The sequence below is a fragment of the Pygocentrus nattereri genome, chromosome 19 (genome assembly GCF_015220715.1).
Source record: "Pygocentrus nattereri isolate fPygNat1 chromosome 19, fPygNat1.pri, whole genome shotgun sequence".
Taxonomy (NCBI): domain Eukaryota; kingdom Metazoa; phylum Chordata; class Actinopteri; order Characiformes; family Serrasalmidae; genus Pygocentrus; species Pygocentrus nattereri.
Window position 1 is genome coordinate 28,885,047 of NC_051229.1, and position 21,725 is coordinate 28,906,771.

A 21,725-nucleotide genomic window follows, 5' to 3' on the forward strand; every position below is an offset into this window, starting at 1 on the left:
GAGGAAAGAGGAAAATAATGACTTACAGAAAGTTATAACCTATAAGTCCTTACCAGGTCATGGAAATAACAGCACCAGTGATATTTTTTTAATCCCACAAACGGGGAAATTCCACCTCTGCATTTAAACCATCCGTGAAGTGAAACACCACACACACTAGTGAATACACACACACACACACACACACACACACACACACACTAGGGGGCAGTGAGCGTACTTGCCCGGAGCGGTGGGCAGCCCAATCCACGGCGCCCGGGGAGCAATTGGGGGTTAGGTGTCTTGCTCAAGGACACCTCAGTCATGGACTGTCGGTGCTGGGGATCGAACCGATCAGGTCACAGGGCCAGTTCCCTAACCTCCAGCCCATGACTGCCCCCAACAACAGATTTAACTCTGCTGTGGCAGAGCCTTCAAAAAAAACTCGTCAACGTTCCCCTCCATGGAAATCTTTAGTAAAAGGCGAAAGATTTGTGCATGAATGAATAGAAACCCGAGCTATTAGCATTAAAGTAGTAGTTATAAAAACAATTTTAGCAGTCTTTCATATCTTTCGAATGTCAATGGGAGATCATTACACTGTATATTACTTGAAAACAAAAAATAAACACATGCATGATCAAGCAGCGTTGTGTTTAATTTCACTGATGCAGCTGCAGGTGATGAGCACAGCGTAGGCCTGCATTAGCTGCTCGGCTAATTATTCAGCAGAAAGATAAACCTGCGTGACCTATATAAACAGGGCGCCAAGGCCCAGGGCACAGCAGGGTCAGAAAGTGAAGCGCACTGTCTTAAAGGATTACTGTCCTCCTGCCCTCCCAACAGCAATGAATGAAATCTTGTGCAGACCAGTTAACATAATCTAATTTGCATAATATCGACACATTCCAAGCTTCATGCGCCGTTAGCAACGTAGCATCAAGCTGATTATTAATTTACACTTCAGTTCAGTCTAAACCAAAGCTTTGAATGGCTGACTCTCAGAGTAAGGAGCCATCTAATGCAAGTCTATGTAAGTCACACAAAAGGGTCTAGACGAGGGCAAAAAGACACTCAACCAACCATACAACACTGACAAATGCCAGTGACTCTGTCTTGCCTTATCATGGATTAGTTTGCAGATAAGAACTCTATCCATCCATCCATTTTCTAAGCCGCTTCTCCGTCAGGGTTGCGGGGGGATGCTGGAGCCCATCCCAGCAGTCATCGGGCAGAAGGCAGGATACACCCTGGACAGGTTGCCAGTCCATCGCAGGGCAGACGGGCAGACAGACACTCACACCTAGGGGCAATTCAGCATGTCCAATCGGCCTGACTGCATGTCTTTGACTGTGGGAGGAAACAGGAGAACCTGGAGGAAACCCACGCAGACACGGGGAGAACATGCAACTCCACACAGAGAGGACCCTGGTCACCCGGCTGGGGAATCAAACCCAGGCCCTCCTCGCTGTGAGGCGACAGCGCTACCCACCACGCCACCGTGCCGCCATAAGAACTCTATATTTGAATATATTTGCCCTCCACTTGGCTTAAAGGAACACTTCACTCAAAATTGTGTGCGCACTTTATTTGGATGGTCCCTTATAGATGCTCTACAGCTACTTAAATCATAAACACACTTTCTGGAGATCTTCAGATTATCAGCATTACAGTTAGGGTTAGGGTTAGGGTTAGGAGTAGGTGTAGGTTTTACCTTGAGGTTAAGGTTGGGCTTAGGTTTAGGGTTTAGGGATAGATTTAATAAACTGTTTCACATCGAACTTCAAGTTCAGTGGCATTTAATGACTATTCAGTTGAGTATTACTTAAATATATACTGAACATTTACAAAGAATCAACAATCCAAATAAAGTGTGACCAAAATGGCTAATATTTCTCAAGCTCTCAGTTTTCTTACTCTTTAAGCACTCATTAACAGCGTTTAGCTTTCCAGTAATGCATTTTCTGTTTCACATACTAGATCACGTGAATGCATGAATTTGCAAAAAAAAAAAAAAAGTGATTTCTTAAATTGCTCATTTGCAGACTGAGGCCTACTGTGATATCAATATTGCAGAGGCCAATTGGAATAACGATTAACAAACCATTTATTCTGCACACTGGAAAAATGTTTTAGGGCAATTGCCAGAATAAAACACAGCTTGGGTTTTTATAGGCAGCTTCAAAGAGGCATGAATCCAATTAGTGGCATGCTATCCTGTACACAGTGCAGGAGAATCCATACCTGATCCAGCTCATTATCAAGCCCTTCTTGTTGGATCAGGTGTGCTGTGGCAAAAAATAGACCATGTAGAGCAGTGGGTCTCCAGGAGCTGAGAACCTCTTGGCTTAGAGTATATAAAATTATATATGGCCTCTAGATGCTTTACAGGGTGCAGGGCAGTGAATAGGAGCAACCCAGGGAGCAAAAACCAAAGCTAGAAATGAACAGTGTGTAATCAAAAACAGATCAAGTGAAAACTAGTAAAATTAAAATGTGGCTAACTATTTAATACTATTAAATAATTACATAATTTGAAAATACCAGTTGGCCTTTATATTGTCTGTAAATTTCGTGATGAATGGACTAAACAAACTGACCCAAAACGACTTAAAAGTTAAAAGTTCATTAAAAGTAAAGCATGTATTTTAATTCACCTGTAAAGCTGGAGATACAAGGCTTTCTTCCGACAACAGCGACATGTTACGTAGGCCAATGTGGACATTTTTATGTACATATCAGCCGATGCTGAAGGCAAAGCATAAACATTTATATGCTTTGGAAATCTAGATGCACTTGCATTAGCGTTAGAGAGGAATACAACTTATTTCTGTAGGGTTATAAATGCAGCTAAATGTATTTAATACAGTTGATTTTATTACAGTAGCCCAGCAAAAATAAGGGCAATAAATACATCACAAAATATCAGATTGAAATATTGGTCAAATTTAAACATCCATCAGGTGCTGACCATTTATTTTAAGCAGCATTCTGCCCGTACTGATATGATTCTGATTATATTGTTCATATGATTCTCTTTCAAATCTTTAAATGTTTTGAACAGAAGTTTAAAAGAAAATTCAAAAGAGAATTCAAAAATGTTCTTCTGAGATAGAATAGTAGCTATATTCAAATTAAAAACAAGCTCAAGTCTGTTATTGGTTCATTTATTTAGTGTAAGTAATTAACCAATTAACATTATTAAATGATTATCCTAACTCATTAGGTTTTACTCAGAAAGGACGTCTCTAAAATAAGTAATGTGATTTTCTTCTATTTTCAATTATATTTAGTGACAAATGTTCATTTGTAATTTTTGCTTTAATTTCCTGTTAATCATTTATGTTTAAGAACTATTTTAAATATTTTATCTTACTATGCTTTATATTTTGTTCCCCTTAAGTTGGCTTTACATAACAAAACTTTCATGCAACTTGAAGTGCACTCAAGTTTCAACGATTGTAAGGCATCCTGCAACTCACTTGACACTCTCATTAAACAGCCAATCAAAACGCAGAAAACACATGATGTCATCAGATCAAACAACATACTTCCAAACCAAAACAGGTGGTTGAAAAGGAGACTGTCACCCTGCCTGACTCAAGGTTAATAGTTTTGCAGATTAGAATCGCAGATTCATTTGGGATTCAAATGATGAAAATTATTTCATGAGCGAGACATCAAGTTGGTTATAACTGTAAATAAATTTTCATTTTCAAAAGGTCTAATATAAACACAACAGAAAAACCTAAATATATAGGAAAGGGCTACTGACAGATACAATGATGCAGATATAAATAAAATGACCAAAAAAAAAAAAAAAAAGCTCGTAAAAATATACAAAGATGACACAAGCTCTACAAATGTATAAATACCGTTTCTCAGACTTTATAGAGCAATATGATCTACCAAAGATGCGAGCTGATAGATTCGCTATCTAGTGGAGTAACAATGTGTTGCATGCAACATTACTTCAATTGCTTCAATTGTCAAGTTGCACAATTAGGTTGCAGGCAACTCACTAAATGCAAAAAGCTGCATAATTTTTTCACTGTGTAAAGACATTCCTTGCAAATATTTCATATCTACTCTTTAATATTCATAACTTGTCTGGTTTAGTATGTTATCAAGTACCAAGACAAATTCCAGTCAAAACTCACCTTTTTCACATTGTTTCTGTCATGTCTTCGGTCATATCACGCATGATTCATAATACCATCATTTAAAACAAAACAAAATACCTTGCATGCTTTTGCCTTGATGCTCCAGTGCACTAGTGGGTGAACAAAAATAAACATGTCTCTCTTCCCTTTGCGAGAGGCGAAACGAGGCCATAAAAGAACGTATTTTTGTTTCTAAAAGAACTTTTCAGAGAACGGTTCCTTAAATGAGATGTGCGCATGTAAAGAACCTTTGTAAAAACTATACAAATGAAAGATATCTTTCTCAGAACCACACATTTAAGCAAAGAACTGTTTAGAAACCTTCGTTTTTAAGAACAATACCATGCGAAATAAACTCATTTTGAAATATCAAGCTCATCATGTTCGATACGAGAACATTCAGTCTCAAGAAGTAAAGTGCACTTACTTCAGGGTGGTCATCTCGGTCAGGGACGGCTGGGTGGCTTTGAGGTAGCTTGCCCGTCGCGCCTGCATCTTGGGCGAGGGTTTGGGACTTCCGTCCGAGTCGCCGCTGTCGTCTTCCGCCATGGCCTTGACGTAGCTCCCGCTGCGCATGCGCCGGCACGGGATGTCCTCATCCTTCCCCAAAGGGAAGCCCCCCCATTCATCTTGAGGCACCTGCATGGTCAAAGGTGACACAGCATCACACATCTCCACCAAGGACTGCATGTGGGCATCCGCACCAGCCTCACACACAAACACACACACACACACACCTCATACGTAGTTCCCTGCATTCAGTGGTCAGAGGTAATTAACGAGGCTGCCGGTGTGAGCTTGCATGATTAGGCTAACGATGCCTCCCTGGGTATCACGGCATCTGTCTCAGCTCCAATCTCTCAGGGCTTAAGCTCATCATCAGAGTCTCACTCAAACTAACCCAGACCAAGCCCTTCATACAGATAATCCATGTGGTAATAGGGGTGTAAATCTCTGTTCCCACAATGAGCTGATTCAATTACAGTTCTCCAAGAAATGATTCAATGCATCATGAGACCTCACCATGATTCCAATCAGTGATAGGAACCATATATTCTTCAGTCCATGGTTAAATTATCCTAGACTCAATCCAGTAACAATTATGTGTATCAAGAAATCTCAAATGTTAACACTATGATTTAACTTGAGTCAATTCTAACAGCAAATATGCTGTACAGCCTGAAAACTGACGTTTACAGGCTTGAAGAAACTATGTTCAAAGTAAAGCAAACTGATTCAAAAAGATTCATCCGATCTCAAAGCACCATATTTTTACAACCATGAGGCGCCTAGGAACCAATCACAATCCAATTGAAAGAGGGGGTCATAGAGTTTCTGCTCTCTTCAGTCTGCGAGGAAATGGAGACCCCTGAGTAGAAAGCATTCTGTGTCCGTCAAAAGTGTGCAGCGTGATTTTTGTCATCAGTGAACCTCAAACCGCTCAGCGCGTTCGTTGCTGGTTCCACAACAGTGGGTGATCTCCAAAATTGCATTGAAACAGCCGTGAGTGCAGCGACACCCGACATGCTCAACCAAGTATGGCGTTGATGTTGTCCGTACAGCTGGAGGAGGTTCATATTGATCACTTGTAACATTACATAATAAACTTTATGCTCATTTAAACCATTTACAGTTCACTGTAATGTAATGATTTACAAGTGAAACGAATCATTTTGAAATCAGATGAACCCTTTCGAATCACCCTGTATAAATGACTTGGAAACAAGGCTGTAAAGCTCTAACTTCACCATGATTTGAGTCAATTATGATTCACTGCATCATGAAATTTCAAATTTCCCTATGATCTGCTCACACTGTATGTGACAATTTTGGCATGATTCAGAATGATTTTTAAAAAAAAGCACTGAAACAAATGATAGAATTAATTACACAGTAGTGAACTATTAATTACACAGTAGTGAACTGCATGCACGACTTAAAATCACTTTTCTGGTTCTCTGCAAGATAATATCCAAGAAGTTCTTTCGGAAAATAAAACTCTCCTGCCTAACAGTTCACTAGCTCGCTAACATGTAAGTATTTTGTATTCCGCCACATTTCCCAAACTTTAGTATAGGTACTTCAGTGCAAAATGTCATAACTCACATTGTGCACTAAGATTTGGCCTTAATTTATTGCTTAAGCTAGTTAGTCAGCTAGCTGTTAAGTGATACTTTTTTAATCCCACAACTGCGGAAATTCCACCTCTGCATTTGACCCATCCATGAAGTGAAACACCACATATACACCAGTGAATACACACACACACTAGGGGGCAGTGAGCACACTTGCCCGGAGTGGTGGGCAGCCCTATCCACGGCGCCCAGGGAGCAGTTGGTGGTTAGGTGTCTTGCTCAAGGACACCTCAGTCATGTCATGTCGGTGCGGGGGATCTAACCAGCAACCTTCCGGTCACAGGGCCAGTTCCCTAACCTCCAGCCCACAACTGCCCCAGCTAGTTAGCCAGCACGAAAACACAACCACAAACCACTGTTAGATAATTACCTAGTTATTTAATGCTTGTGACTTACTTATATATATATATATATATATATATATATATATATATATAGCAATCAAAAATAGCTCAAAACAGACCTACAGAGCTATCCTAATAGGCCCACAGATGGTATTTGTTTGATGCCACATTTGTTGCGGGCGCCATAGTGTTGACACACAACCAAACAACGACGCGATGACGACAACACTTGTAAAGTCCCCATTTGGTTTAGTAGCAACAGAAACAAGCTACCCGATTTCACGATCAGGTCTACGTTTGACGGTATAGTGGACAGTAAAGCCAGAATATCATTGACCCCTCCAGATATTGAATAAAAGATTTTAGTGATTTGTGTCCTTTTAGGTCCTGTGACGTGTAGGTTGATACCGTTATTGATGTCTGGACGGGTTAGCACAGGCAATAATGCATAATCAGGATTCAAAGCTAATGCATCTAGTTTGAATAGATCCACACACCTGATCAAACCTGATCTGGAAGCCATTGATGGCTCTTTCACATTATGCTGAGTGAACATCAAAGATATGGCCACTGGATGCTTTTCCAAGTTTCGTGAATACTGCTCACTCTGACCGGTGTTTTGAAAAAGGAGTTCTTAAAGTGTAGGCTCTGCAAATTGCCTTGCTAGATAGCTAACTATGACAACTGAGCTTCAAAGGTTGTTTCAGATTAAAGATTTATGGCATTAAGTCCTACACCAACTAACCTAGCCAGCTAGCTAGATGGACTTAATGTCATGAATCTGCTAGCTAGCAAGCTAGACAATTTGGTTTGTTGAGAACTGAGAATTGAGAAAATTGCAAGGAATCGACTCCTGGACCCCACGGATTCCCATCATTAGAAATCAGATTCGGAGTCGAGTCCAAATTTCACAGAATCGAACAGCCGTAGCTCAGATACCGTGACGCGTAAATGTTCTTGTAATCATTCCCGATCTTTCAGTATCTGTGATTTCTCTTTTGCACGTCTCTTCTGTGTCGATGATAATGTGAGAGGCACTGTTATGTGAGAGTTTAAGTTTAAATCGAAAACAGAGAGAGAAAAAAAAAATGTTAGAGGGCACCCAAGAGTCCACATCAGAGACCTTATCGAGGAAGACACTGGTCACTGGTTGAGACATGAATGGGAAAGCTTGGAACGCTCGACGTGGAGTCTGTATACAGAGAAAGTCCCACCCTTCATGAAAAAGAGCCAACTGGCTCGCTGGTTACAGGAAAAGCAAGCCCCTACTCCTTGTCGATATCTGTGCAGTGCAGTAAACTGAACAACCAAGTGAATCACCTTATCTGTGCATTACTGATGCAAATGCTATTCATTTATGAGATGTTTGTCTGATTTTACCAGCAATTAAAATTTGTTATTAAAACTTCAGTTTCGAGTATTTTGGTCTGCTCATTTGTCCTCATTGAACAGGGAGGAGGTGGAGCTACATAGCTACAAATTTTCTTTCATTCTGACAGATAGAAAAATGTGTTATACCTTTAAAAATCAATTAAAACTCACCAGTACTTTTCAGTTTTTCTACAGGCTTTGTGCGGTCGGACGTAAGCATTACTGCTGCTGAACGCTGACTGGCTGGCTGACAAAAGTCATTTGCGCTCAGTTATGTCATGACTGTACATATATACATGTATTATAAACCCTTATAACTGGAGCTGAAAGCGTTGGAAAATATAACAGTAGTGTGTGAATATTTTGTCCTGCTGTGTTGAGAAAATGAGTGCATTTCTAGGTATAAACACATTCACAGACTACGACATTGCTCAAACGCTCATATAAACCGATTCAATTCAGACTCTCCTGAGAGCGCCCTCTAGCGTCCGACCAGTTATCAGATGCAGCTCTCCTCACTGGGAACTCTGGCGGGGCTTGTGAGCGCTGCCTGCAGCCGTATCACACCCGCAAACACAGACACAGACGGATCTTTGAATCGAGGCGGCGCAGCGACAGGGCGCAGTGAGAGAAAACGGCAGAAGGCATGACTCGATTACTCGATTAATCGGACGCCCGTCGACATATAAATGGACTGTAGACGTATCTGTTAGATGCAGCCCTGTGAGGCAGTTAATTAAACTGCTCCTAAATCAGTATCTCCTGCACTGCTCCTAGTCCGAGACGCTTCGCGCACAACCAGCCTGCATCTACAAGAGTTCAGAAACTCTCCGACTCAAACGCCACATGAAAATCGAGAGGAAACGACTAGGCACGGTTACGTTACGTCCTTGTAAGTTACTCACAGCTCTCGCTCTTAGCGCCCAGTCCAAGTGTCTGTTTGCACGGGTGGCATTGGTGCATCGTGTAGCACACAGCATGGCTGCTCTTTTAGGACGAGGATTTCTCACATGGCGCGGAGTGAGGGGAAAAAAATCCCACGTTAAAGAATTTCTCCGCCGCTGTGTGAATCACCGCAGAGCTGCCGTTACCGGGGAAACGGACCGGCCCTGACGTCAGCACGAGTATAAAAGGCAGTCAGTGGAGGCAGGATGACAGCAGTAACACCGGCTATGTGCCCATGCCCACACACACACACACATATATTCGCAGACTTAGCGCACACATACACGAAATTACACACTCGCACAAGCACATACACACTCAAGACTCACACGCACAGACAGGCTCCACTCCACTACGGCAAACACACAAGGAGTTTTCCCTCAGAGCAACAGCGGCAGGCACCAAGCTGCTCTAAAATCCTCAGCAGAGTGAACAGAAAGCCCTGAGTAGTAGCTGAAGCTGCCAGCTTACACAATCTCGGATTGTTTGCCTCGTTTAGGGGGATGAAAGACTCTTTCCAGCATCGCAGCTTCTATTTCCTCTCATTACTAGTTCCCCTGAAGCTGTCTTTTTTGCCCTCTCCCACCTTGCTTTCAAGAAGCATTACAGCTAACTTTAAATGACTAGCGTCTCAGCAAAATAGCTCCTTTTTTCTCAAGGATGCCAGTGAGGCTTTCGAGCTTCATTCAGTGCACGGCCTCACAAATGAAGCTGGTTTTAAAGGACGCACCAGCCAAAATGAAGCATTTTCCATCACTGCATCTGTGTACTTGCATCATACAGTGGCGACACAGTGAGATGCCTCGGGTTTAAAGGCCTTCTGATGAGGCATCTTGAAGGCGGAAGCACGGCTTTAAAGTTCTCCAGCACTGTGCTGGAATTCAGAAAAGAGGAAAAAGTTCCAGTCCGAAAATCTGACTGGCTGAGCCACGGTTGAAGCCGCTGCAAAATGCTTGAAATAAGCACATCTATGACCGAGTCACAGCGCTTGAATTCTGCATCACTGCGCCATGGCTGTGAGGCTACAAGACAGCAAACATGCTGAACAACCACTTCATTAATATTACAGACTCGAATTAAAGTACTTACGGTATGAATCACTGTAAAATGGCAACATAAAAAGACTAGATTATTTCACTTGAATGGCTTACACGCTTCAACAGATCTACCTTAAGTAGCATCAAACCCAGGCTGAATCTCAAACAGCTTTATATTTCCTAAATATTGCATGTCGGAAGTTTTGAAATTCTAGCTTCTAAGGCCAGATATTGCACTATTTGTTGAGTATGCATGTAGCTGAAACCGAAATGGCTATTTATTAGATATGTTGTGCACTGTTGGGTTGCAGGAGCCAGTATTCAGACTCCTACGTAGCGCACTATGTGGGGAGCAGGGAGCCGTTTGAGATTCAGCTCCAGCATGGGAAAAGGGGTGTTAGCTTGTGCTAAATAAGACTCGCAGTGGTAATTTGGTGACCAAAAAGTACTTTTAAAGTGAAAGTTTTTGCATTAAACAGTGCTGTGTTATCATATGTCAATTATTATACAACAAAAAAGTTCATGAAATGACTGAATATACGGTGATATGTAGTTCTTACATTCTTACACTCAGTATTTGTATTAACTGTGGCGTAGCAGATGACTGTATATCATCGCTGACTAAAGAAAGTCAAGTATCTCCAAAGTAGTAACATTACAGGAGAGGACAAAACCCCTCTTACCTTTTAATGTAACCTAATGTAAAGAAATTTTTTTCAAATGATTTTGCAGCATTTATATGGGTCCATTTGTCATGCAATTTGCACAAAGTGTAAAGGACAGCAGGTGTGTTAAAATAATGTGTAAAACTAAAAATTGACAAAATTGGAAATACATGACTTTGGACACCGACGGTATGTATGTATATAGTCATAAGGAACAATATATTTTACATTGATGAAGTAGACCATCTTATTAATAAAAACCTTTGCAATTAATAAGCTATAAGTTTTGTTGCTATATCACAGCTTTTGGACTAATTTGACAGATATTCGACAATGCTAAGCCCAGCAGAGGACCGAGCGATGACCAGTTTGAAGGACATGCGTAGTAGATATTCTTTATGCCTTTGAAAGTTAGATTTGGATACAGTTACCCCATACTGTTCACAACTCGCTACTGTATTGTCTTTAATTTCGAATTCAGTTTTGAGAGACTACAAAGTGCCTGGGGATTGGTTTGTTTGAAAATTTCCATCTTAATTATTTCTTTAATTATACAACATAATAACATAGTGACATATTAAACAGTAGCTTTAGGCCAGACAACATGTAAATACTAATAGGAACTTGGGAAAACTATTGAAAAAGAGATTACATTTTTAAAGGATCATATTTTTCTATTCTACATGTTTCTTTTTTATTTTTTGTCTTTACAAATTTGATGTGGTTTTATGCACCATTAACTGTAGAACGAACTCAAATTAAGCCTTGAAAAGTTTTAGAAGTCTGTAGAGGCTCTCTCAAACCATCATTACGGCTAATTTGGCAGCAGGATCATTCAGCGTCTGAGTGGGATCAACCACTCGCTCGATATCGAAGTGCCATCCCACAATTTTTTCACATCCGGAACTGCTCAGCAAAAGCCCTGTCACTCACAGTTCCTATGGCAACCAGCCTCTGAATTTAGCACAGGAAAAGGAAAAAAAAAGAGAGACAGCAATTACTCTTTGTATTGACAGAGCGTGTGTGAGAAAGAACATGGGAGAGATTCTCTCTGCCCAGTTTTGCCTCAAACAAGTGTGTGAGTGAGGGCCCATGTGCAAAAATGGGCAATTCTCATTGAATTGCTCTCGGTGCGTTGTCTTGGTGCTTCCGACTGGGCCATTCGTCAGAGTAGCCACACGATGGCTGATAAAGAATAAAGAAATTATGTAGAAGGCTTCTGGGATACTTGATGCTACACTGAGGCTTCATTGACATCTCATTAAAAGAGACTGGAATGTCATTTACACTTTAAAAAGGAAGCTGAATGAATCATTGGAGTAATAGGGTTCAGCTTGGCGTACGTCCACTGTGTATTCAGCGCCCCCAAAAATGTTCCTAATAGCTGATAATCAACCCCTTAACAGGCCATGGGCCCACCAGTGCACCCAAAGTAGTACTTCTATAACCTAAGAAGCTCCATTAGTTTGCATCGAAGTCCTTGTAGCTACTGAATAATAAGCCTTTGCATGCAATAAGCCTGGAATCTTAAGGGTTTAATGTGTGTTCTGACCATTTGGAAGATGTTTATTACTCTATTGCAAAATATATTATTATCTCATATATGGCTTTTGTGCATTACCCACCAGTGCTAAGACACTGGATTCATGACCACAGGTATTTGTGACAGCCTAGGCATTATTAGCCTGTCCTGTGTCTGACACTGTCAATTTCTGGAAAGCTGCTTTGGGACATCGACCCTTACTCATTAAAGCTGAGCTGAAAACGAGTGCAGCCTTAACCACCCGGACAGACAAACTGGTGCCATATTTACATATCATTTGCAAAGAACATGCACCAGTTTACCCCAGAGCCGTACGGGAACTGAACACTTCCAAACACACACACTGACAAGGACTTTCTATAGAACACTGTGCTCAGTAGGACCGACTGAACACCACTACAGCTCTTTACTGGCACTGATTCATAGGACACTGTACACTGTTCCAGTGTTCCAGTGTTCCACTGTTCCACTCCACCTCTGTTCTATTTATTATTCATTTGTTCTCGAGAGTGCAATCTGTATTCTTTCTGTGCAATAATTCTTAGATGTGCAATATTACATAACGCTATAAGCTGTCCAAGGAATGTGCAACTACAACTGCTACCTCACCTCTCTATCGTCTATTGACTGTTTTACAATATATAGTTTTATAGTCCTTTTTCTTTATATTTAAGATTTTTGATACTTTTTTTTCTTTAAATCTGCACTTTATATATTTTAACCTTATGTTTAAATTGTTTTGTATGTAGGATGTGCAGTTGGATTGCTGCTCTATTTCATTGTACACTGTGCAATGACAATAAACGCATCTTATCTTATATACATATAATTATATGTGTTCTACACAAACCACAGCCTAATTTATGCAAATGTTTCAACAGTGAGCCAATAAAGGCTTATGGCGAATGGCTAATGATCACTTTCACTGATTTTTACTGTTCTAAACAGAATATACATCCTTCTTTTATTTCATTTCCAGGCAAAATGACAATTTTGTTACCCATTTTTAACAAAGAGACCTTCCAAACTTGACACACTTTATTTAGAGATTTCCCTTCATAACAGCTTCTGTTTTTTTTTTTTCAGTAAACTGCTTTTAGTTTATCAATGAAATCTGTAGATTTTTATCCACACCTACAAAGTTCAGTTTTAGAAGTTGGTTGCATTTTAATTGGTCTGGTGTCTTGGAAGAACAGCAACCTCTTCATTTTTCTTAAATTTGATCAATTTTCTTTTCTCATTAAAAACATTGTTGTCTTCTCACAATGAAAAGACGAGATGTGAATTTCTCAGATTGATTTAACTGACTTTCTGCTCTGCAAAGCTTTAAGTACACCCTTAAAAAAAGATTGATCTTCAAGGGTTCTTTAGTAATGAGATGGTTCTATATAGAACTATGAACACTTAAAGAATTGCATGATTAAAGGTTTCTTTACTTTGTGAAAATGTTCTTCAGACTAATCGAGAATGTGCTGCAGACAGTTATATATAGAACCTGGTTGAAAATGGTTCTGTATAGCACCCAAAGTGCTATCAAGAGTGTACTGTTTATCTGATGGTTAGTTTTGGTGGTTTACCAGGTCTTGCGCGGTTGTTTGGAGTCCCAATTGTGAGCTGTGGTTTTGGAAACTCCTGATTTTTTATTAATTTCCTTTAACTTTCCTCTTCTTTATGGAAGAGAATTATGTTACCCAATCTTCTCAGAAATATATCTATGGAAATCATTCTTTTAATTTTTATTAACTGCGGCATAGCAAGAATATGGCTGTATATGTACACAGTCATAAGGAGCCCTATATTTTGTATTGATAAAGTAGACCTACTTATTAATAAAAACCTTTGCAATTAATAAGCTATCAGCTTTGTTGTTATATCACGGTTGCAATCTTTCGGACTAATTTGGCAGATATTCGACAATATGCCACACATGCTGAGCCCAGCAAGGACCGAGCGATGACCGGTTACCACATATTGTTCACAACTCGTTACTGCATTATCTGTAAATTGGAATTCAGTTCAGAGACCACAAGTGCCTGGCGACTGGTTTGTTTGAAAGTTCCCAGCTAAATGATTTCTTTAACAGGTGAATTTCACTAATAACAGTGGCTAGAGGTCAGGGTGCTGTAGGGATTCCCAAGGGTTAGTTCTGTATTTGAATAATGTGTGTCAGATATTGTGGCGGGACGACACAGATACACACAAAAGTGATCAAAAACTCTTTTTGAATTTCAATTCTTCATGAATTCTGTCAAATTGATAATGCTGAGGGTCGCAATGCTCAATTAGAACGTACTATACAACATAATAAATTACATATTAAACAGTAGTTTGAGGCCAATTTAGGAAGTCTCAGAAGATATCTAGGAAATATCTCCTAAAATCCTGGCCAATTTGAGTGGAAATTAAGTCAATGAACCATTCATATCCACCAAAGATGAAACAGATGAATAACCAACCTCACATCTATATATACTATATGTAAGAAGAAGGGCCATTACCTGCTTTAGAGCTAGCTATGTAAATAAGACAGAGCTGAATTGAATATATCTGCTCCTGTATGTATCACTACACTCTCTTGTGTCTGCTAAAAGTGTGTCAAAGCTTACAGTAATAACCCCTCCAGAAAACCAGAGAAGGGCTCCTTATAAACAGCGCGTGTCCAGGTAGTCTCTGCCTGTGTGAGGTATATGAGGCTTGAACTGGAGCTCAGCTCTGCTGCTGATTTGAATAATTGAAAGTGTGATGAAACCCACTGTCAGTGCGCCGCTCGCCTTCTGAAGTGCTTTTACTGACACGCCGGCTAAAACACCACAGCATTCACCGCTTAACTCTCCAAAGCTGAAGGCTTAGGAATTAAAATTTTATAATCACTTTTTTTCCCCTCTCTCCAGGGTCCCCACTCAATCAGAAAAACAAGTCTACTGTCTGCTCAATATTGTCCCAAACACATGAAAACATAGCATCTCACTTTCAGTCTCTTTCTCTCTCCCTTTCTCCCATACCTGCATGCACACTTCATAATAGTATATAAACAATAAGAGGATCAGGGAAAAAGCATACTGGAAAGGAGATGTGGTTTTAAAGGGGCTATTTCATCTTTTTTTTTTTGTTCTCCAGAACTCCACTTATAAAGCTTATGGGATTTTATGTGTCAGGAGTAACTCATTTTCACATGGCCATTTGTCAGTCCACCTCTCCGTCTTAATAATATGTAAGGCTGTGTTTACACAGCAGGTAAAAGAGGCCCAAATCAGATTTTCTCAAATCTGATTTTTTTGTTTGGCTGTTCACCTTATCTTTTAAATGTGATCTGCATGCGACTTCACTCTGAACAGATCAGCTCCTAAACCGACTCATATGCGCAAAAGAAGAATGCTTAATGTGGCTCGTCCAGAGGTCAACAATCATGATGGCCAGCGAACGCCTGTCGCTCCCTGGGCTTCAGTTTCATCTTCACCAGCATCTCAGGAGCGATTATGAACTTCCAGTGGTTCACAGCTGGACTCATCAGCCCCAGTGTGTTCGAGTTCGCCGTAAAAAGGACACGTTATTCGACTGTGGCCACTTCTTTGGTGTCCTCGGATTCTTTAAACTGTTCTCTGATGCTGCGGCCCCATTCTCCTCCGGCCACGTTCGGCCGTTTCGTTCGAAACCTCTTCAAACACGGAGCGGTTGCGATGAGTTTCTTCTCTTTTTTTTGGTTCAGAGACATCAGCCTAAATGTCTCAGCAGCGCAAAATTATGACGAATGTTGAGTTGAACTGAGTTAAAAGTTGCATAAATTTCCAATCTGGCTGTTCAGACTGAGTCGCATTGCTGCAGATCGGATCGGATACGGATCGGATTTCAGTGCCACATATGAAAACGTCTCACATTGGAATTGAAAATGTCTGATTCAATGCGTTTTTGCTGTTCACACTGACTCACAGACACACATCTGTGTCACATACGGAGAAAAAGATTGGATTTGGGCCACTTTTACCTGCTGTGCAAACGTGGCCTAAGTGTTCGCTCCTTCTCATTGGCTGCCCTGTATTTTGCCTTGTTCAAAGAGTAGTTTGGGTTGAAATGTACAGTGTTAAGTTCAGGCTGATGTGGGTAAAATAAACTTTAGTCATTCCCCTTTAGATGTATAGATCTAAAGATGAATTAAAAATGGGCTGCTCATTTTCCAAACATGGACTAGAGAGTAAACAGTAGGTATTATAACTTACATCTAAAAGCAACATTATTGTTATAGCCCCTTTAAAAGTCCAAGATAATAATAAAAAATAATATGAATTAAAAAAATCTGGTAATACATAAAATACCAGAAGAAATGCTAAAGAGATTGAATGGATACAAAACCGATGCTTGGCATCTAAACAGAAAGTAAGGCGGCTAGTGGTTTGCACTTACTTCTCAGCAGAACTCAAATCAAAGCTGGAGGCTGTCTCCAGAAGAGGGTTGAAAGAGGGGGAAGAAGAGGTGGTAGTAGTGGTGGCTGGTGGTGGTGGTGGTGAGGGTGATTGTGAGGGTGGGTTAGGTAAGCATGGGGGTGCAGGGGAGGAAATCGAAAAAGGGGTGTTGGATTATTTTTTCTTTAAAAATTTGCATACCTGCAAGAATTGGCACGAACGCTCCTGCTGACAAGCCTCTGCTTTCACTAGCGCCTTATCTACATTTATGGCGGCCTTCTGGTAGACCTGGCGCGCCCTGCTCACCGTGAGAGAGGACGACCACGAGCTCTTCTTCACCAGCTGCGTCCCATCCACTCCCAGCGACGGCACCGCCACGGCACATGACTGGCACTTTGCCACATCGTTGTTGCTGCGTGAGCTTTTCAGCATCGCCCCCTCCTGGTATGCGTCCAGGAAGTACTGTGACTGCGACTTATCTGGGTGCCGGCCCATGGTCATGACTCCAGGGGGTGCCGGGGCATGGCGCAGTGGGCAGATGTCCCGTTCAGGTTCATCCGAGCTCCAGTAGCCGGAGGGTGGTGCTCTCTGCTTGGGTTCCGCAGACTTGCAGCGCTCGCGGCTTTTGCTGCGTTTCCGTTGTCTCGGTGTCGGCGCCGGTCCTCCTTCTCCCTCTGGACTAGCCTTGCCACCACCTCCACCCCCACCATTCACGCTACCCTTGCTGTGGTGTGGCCCTTCAAGAGAATGCGACTTGGTGAAGAGTTTCTGCACTGAATGCACCAAGTGGCGAATCCGCCCCGGACTGTCATTGCGCTGCTCCAAAGCAGCCGATGCAGCAGCTGCTGCAGCCCGTTTGTACTGAAGCGTGTGGTAGCCATCCCGGGACACAGGAAGTTGGCGGTCCAGCTGTTCCAGCAGGTTTACCGGTACTCGCTGCTGACCTTTAGATGCGCCTCCACCAGTATATGGTACCAAGGCACACTCATCCTTCAGCTCGTGGCTGGAGCTGTAGTGGCGCCGTGGAAATGTCCCATAAGGCACCGCTACACAGTCTGGCTGGTAGGAGCTCCGTCCCGAGTAGTAAGGGTGCTCCGGTGGGGGCGGAGCATCAATCTGGCCAATGAGGTAGGGCTTGCGGTCACCATGGTGACCTAGTGGATCATAAGAGGGTTCACAGGCCACCACATGGTGATGGCTGCGGCTGCCAGACAAGCCTTTCATCATCAGGACGGGGTCAGCCGGCCAGAGCCGGGGTCATCCACACACGCTTCGATACACTGCTCTGAACTCACCCAGCTCAACCTGTAGAACGCAAAACAAATGAAAATGAACAACAATGACCACAAGGCATTTCATTGCTGTCATAAGAAAACCTCATATCGAAAGATCCTGGAACAATACGATTATACGTGATTCTGAATTTCTACTGCCGCATTCATCTTGAAAATGATATGAGGTTTTCTTATCACAGCAACATGCTTGGTGAACTCTGGGGGTTCCCAGTATCACTCTACATATTTCCAGTTATTTTTCCCATTTTGTTTCAACTTCCAAAGTAATTATCAAGCCTTTCTTGAGTTGGGTCAGGTGTACTAGGGCAGGGATGACACAAAAATGAGCAGAGGGAATAATGGATTCCCAAGGCTGAGTAACACTTGTGTACATCTACTGTTGTTGAGAACATTTTAAAGCTGCAATTGCACATATTTATAAGATATCACTTGCTAAGCTACAGTGAGCAAGAAGGGAGCATATCAGAACACTGATTAATACAATGTCTGACTGGAGAGACCCTCTGTACCCGTTCGCATTGTTGTGTACAAATAAAAACCAACAAAGGGATGTCACAGCAGTCCAGGATTGTATATCACTTGTTCAGTCCATCCCAGCTTCAGTAAAAGATCTGCACAGCCTGTACTTTGCCACAGAAGACTCATATCAAATCCATGCCTCTATCTCCTTAAAAAAGTAATTATTCCAAAATGATTTCAGGTTTTTGTAGATCTACGTCTACAAGCAATGGGCAATTGAGATTCAAATGGAGACAAACAGAATGTGATGTAGTGCTACATGCCACTCCTGGAGTTGTCTTGCAGGGTATCCATGGTATCCCTCTTCTCTTTGTAATGCTCTCTATCTCTGATAATCTATTTTAGGAATGCTAAAATCTGTCGGCAAGAGTGGCAATGCTCCTTGTTGCTTTGATCTACCCATTGTTGAATTCCTCTGTACATATCAGCACAGAAGAGGCCTGACCCTCCTTTATGATTTTGGAAAAGAAAGGTATTTTCCCTCAGGTGAATCCCTGTTGCCACATTCAGGGGCAAAGCACGTCTTTCAAGGGTTGAGTGAAGGTTCTATTGGCAGCCCATCCTCAAAGGGAGGGTGTCTACAAAAATATAGACTTCATGTTGGGCAGTATCTTTATTTATACTGTACTATAGTGTACTGAAATCTCTCGAAACTAAGGTAAGTGCAACTGGGCATTAACTAGTGCATAGCTTACCTTGACAGCAGAGCGGTCCATTACACTGTGAGAAATAAACGTACCATGCAGGTGCATGATTCATTCATCAAGGTACAAACAATGTAAGTGTACCCTCAGAGGTGCAACAGTGGTTTTAAGGTCCAATGGTGTACCTTACATGAGATTTTCCTAGTGGAAAAGTAGATGTTTGTACCTTTTCATAACCAAATGTTTTAAATCAGAGCATTAAAATAAAAAGCCTGGAGGTGAGACGGGGTGTGTGGAATCAAAACAACTTAGAATATATCATTTCAATGGATTCTTGTACAGTTATGTTACCTGACTAAAGGTACTGAGATAGACCCCTGAGGGTTCCTCCACAGTGACAAGATGGGTACTGCCCCTGTGACAGTGTCGTACCTTTTTATCTGAGAGTGTAGAAAGCTGTGGTTTGGCTGTTATCAAATTAGGCCTTGTTTATATCTGGCATTAATGTACGTCTTGGGTGATCTGATCACAACTGGACAGTCCTAAACATGTCATGCATTGTGATACGACCACTGAAACCATCTTGGGAAGTGATCAGTGATGCATATCACCATATAACTCCTTCAGTGTTGTGATTCTTCATGCATTGTGATTCTTGCTAAGATCAAGGGAAGCAGCCCCTCAAACCCTCAAAGGGAAGGAATCTAGGTAGGGCCATATTCCAATTTTTCTGCATAACTCTACAGCATAGAGTTACCCCATCATCCATGTAGTGTATAAACATTAGATGCACTGGGTGATCATGTTTGTCTATACATGTCGACTGCAAACAATCAGGCGCAGTCATGGGATGGATGCTGGGGAACCAGCCTTGTGACCAGAAGATCCCCTGAGCTGACAGTATGTGACTGAAGTGCCCTTGAGCAAGGCACCTAACCCCCAACTGCTCCCCAGGTGTTGTTGACAGGGCTGCCCACCGCTCTGGACAAGTGTGCTCACTACCCCCTAGTGTGTGTGTTCACTATTGTGTATGTTGTGTTTCACTGCACGGATGGCTGAAAGTGGAGGTGAAATTTCCCCGTTGTGGGACTAATATGAGTCACTTAATGTAATCTTAACAATTTCAGTGCACCACAATCTCTTGAAACTAAGGTAGGTGCTACTGAACATTAGCTAATGGATAGCTTACTTTGACAACAGAGCAGTCCACTAGTTTTCTATGAGTGGCTTGGCTGTTGTCACATTAAGCCGTACCTTGACCAAGTGAGCACTCATATCACATGTTCATTGTACATATACAAAGCATGGCAAGGTGGAAAGCTAGTCAACGAGAAAAAGAAATGGAAATGAAGGTAAGTACATGATAATCTGTCCCAGCACACAGGCTGCTGAGAAATTAATTCTTGAGGTCTGATCATCGCTCCCAGCACCACAAATTTAGCATTACCTTGATTTCTTCATATCTCACTTTTCATTTCACACTAACTCTAGAGTACATCTCCCTTTACTCTGCACTCTTCTCCCCAGACCCCCTACTCCGCCTGCACCATGCCCTGCAATCTCCATAAGTAATCGTGCTGAAATGAAGATTGATTTTGCTATTTTCAAAGCAGGCAGGTTGCCAGTTATGGATAAATTTAGCTGGGAAGGAAAAAACAAGTAACATCCCAGAGCCTCCACAGGGCGGCAGTGGATTTTTATTTATTTTTTTTATTTTTTGAGGGGGGGATGGGGGTTGCATCCTTGGTGCTCCTCACATCCTATCAGCTCCTCATTACTGCACTATGTCAGTCAGACGGCAGCATCCGTTTCGTTCGCCCCGGCGCTTTGTCAGCCCCAATCTGGGTAATTGCAGGTGGCGAGGCGCTCCTTATTCAGCTGCGCTAATTACGTGACGTCGGAGATGAAGAAGCGCTGCTGCTTTAGGAAGAGCACGCTACGGGTGGGAGAGTGCTAGGGGGAGTACAGATAGATATAGAAAGAGAGAGAGAGAGAGAGAGAGACAGAGAGACAGAGAGAGAGAGAGAGAGAGAGAGAGAGAGAGAGAGAGAGAGAGAGAGAGAGAGAGAGAGAAGCCTGCCCTGTTATTAGAGAGGTTATTATTGGGCCTTGTGACAGTGTAATGGCAGATTGCTGCAGTGGCTTGGAGCACAAAGCCTCTGATCTCAACACACACACACACACACACACACAGGAAGAATGGGGCTCATTTACAGAAATCCTTTGTACAGACAAGCTTAGAATGAGAGTCACAGAGATCCACAGGGGTCAGAGCAGTAGAGCGCTGAGAATGCCTCCACACTATGCTGCTGGTCGACAGTGACCTTTGGTGCTGATGTCACACATACACACATATATATCCTTCATTTATTTAGTAACCAGTCAAAACTGCCAAAAAGTACAAGTGAGCCGTCGTGAAGTTTTACCTCTATTTGCAACTTCCGGGTGCCTAACCCCATACTCCTTCATGTGTTTCAGATTGCTTCGTCCTAACGGGAGTTACAAAAGAATATTCAGGGGCTCTTCTGAGTGAATCTGCCTGTATTTATAGGATTATTTACAGGACTATTTACAGGATTACCCACCTCGTTCAAATGGATAGAAATGCTGCATTCACATTACAAGCCTCATTGTTAAAATCAGTTTTTTTGCTCAAATCCGATCTTTCTGACACGATGGTTCACACAG

At 41.9% G+C, this 21,725-nt stretch overlaps 1 protein-coding gene and 1 pseudogene across 7 annotated transcripts in view; both read right to left on the minus strand.

Moving 5' to 3' along the window:
* dlgap1a (discs, large (Drosophila) homolog-associated protein 1a) overlaps positions 1 to 21,725 on the minus strand; it is a 201,311-nt gene that overhangs the window by 54,817 nt on the left and 124,769 nt on the right. For 4 of the 7 annotated variants that reach the window (XR_005129136.1, XM_037531272.1, XM_037531268.1 and 1 more), the window contains exons 3-4: positions 16,781 to 17,884; positions 4,570 to 4,781 (exon numbers count right to left, since the gene is read on the minus strand). Coding sequence is in view for 6 of the 7 variants with exons in the window: in XM_037531272.1 (XP_037387169.1) it covers positions 4,570 to 4,781; positions 16,781 to 17,806 (1,238 nt within the window). In the remaining variant the exon portion in view is untranslated. Of the gene's footprint in view, positions 1 to 4,569; positions 4,782 to 8,897; positions 9,667 to 16,780; positions 17,885 to 21,725 lie in introns of those variants that run through there. The other 3 variants (XM_037531270.1, XM_037531271.1, XM_037531273.1) reach the window with 3 other exon arrangements.
* LOC119261652 lies at positions 393 to 501 on the minus strand (annotated as a pseudogene).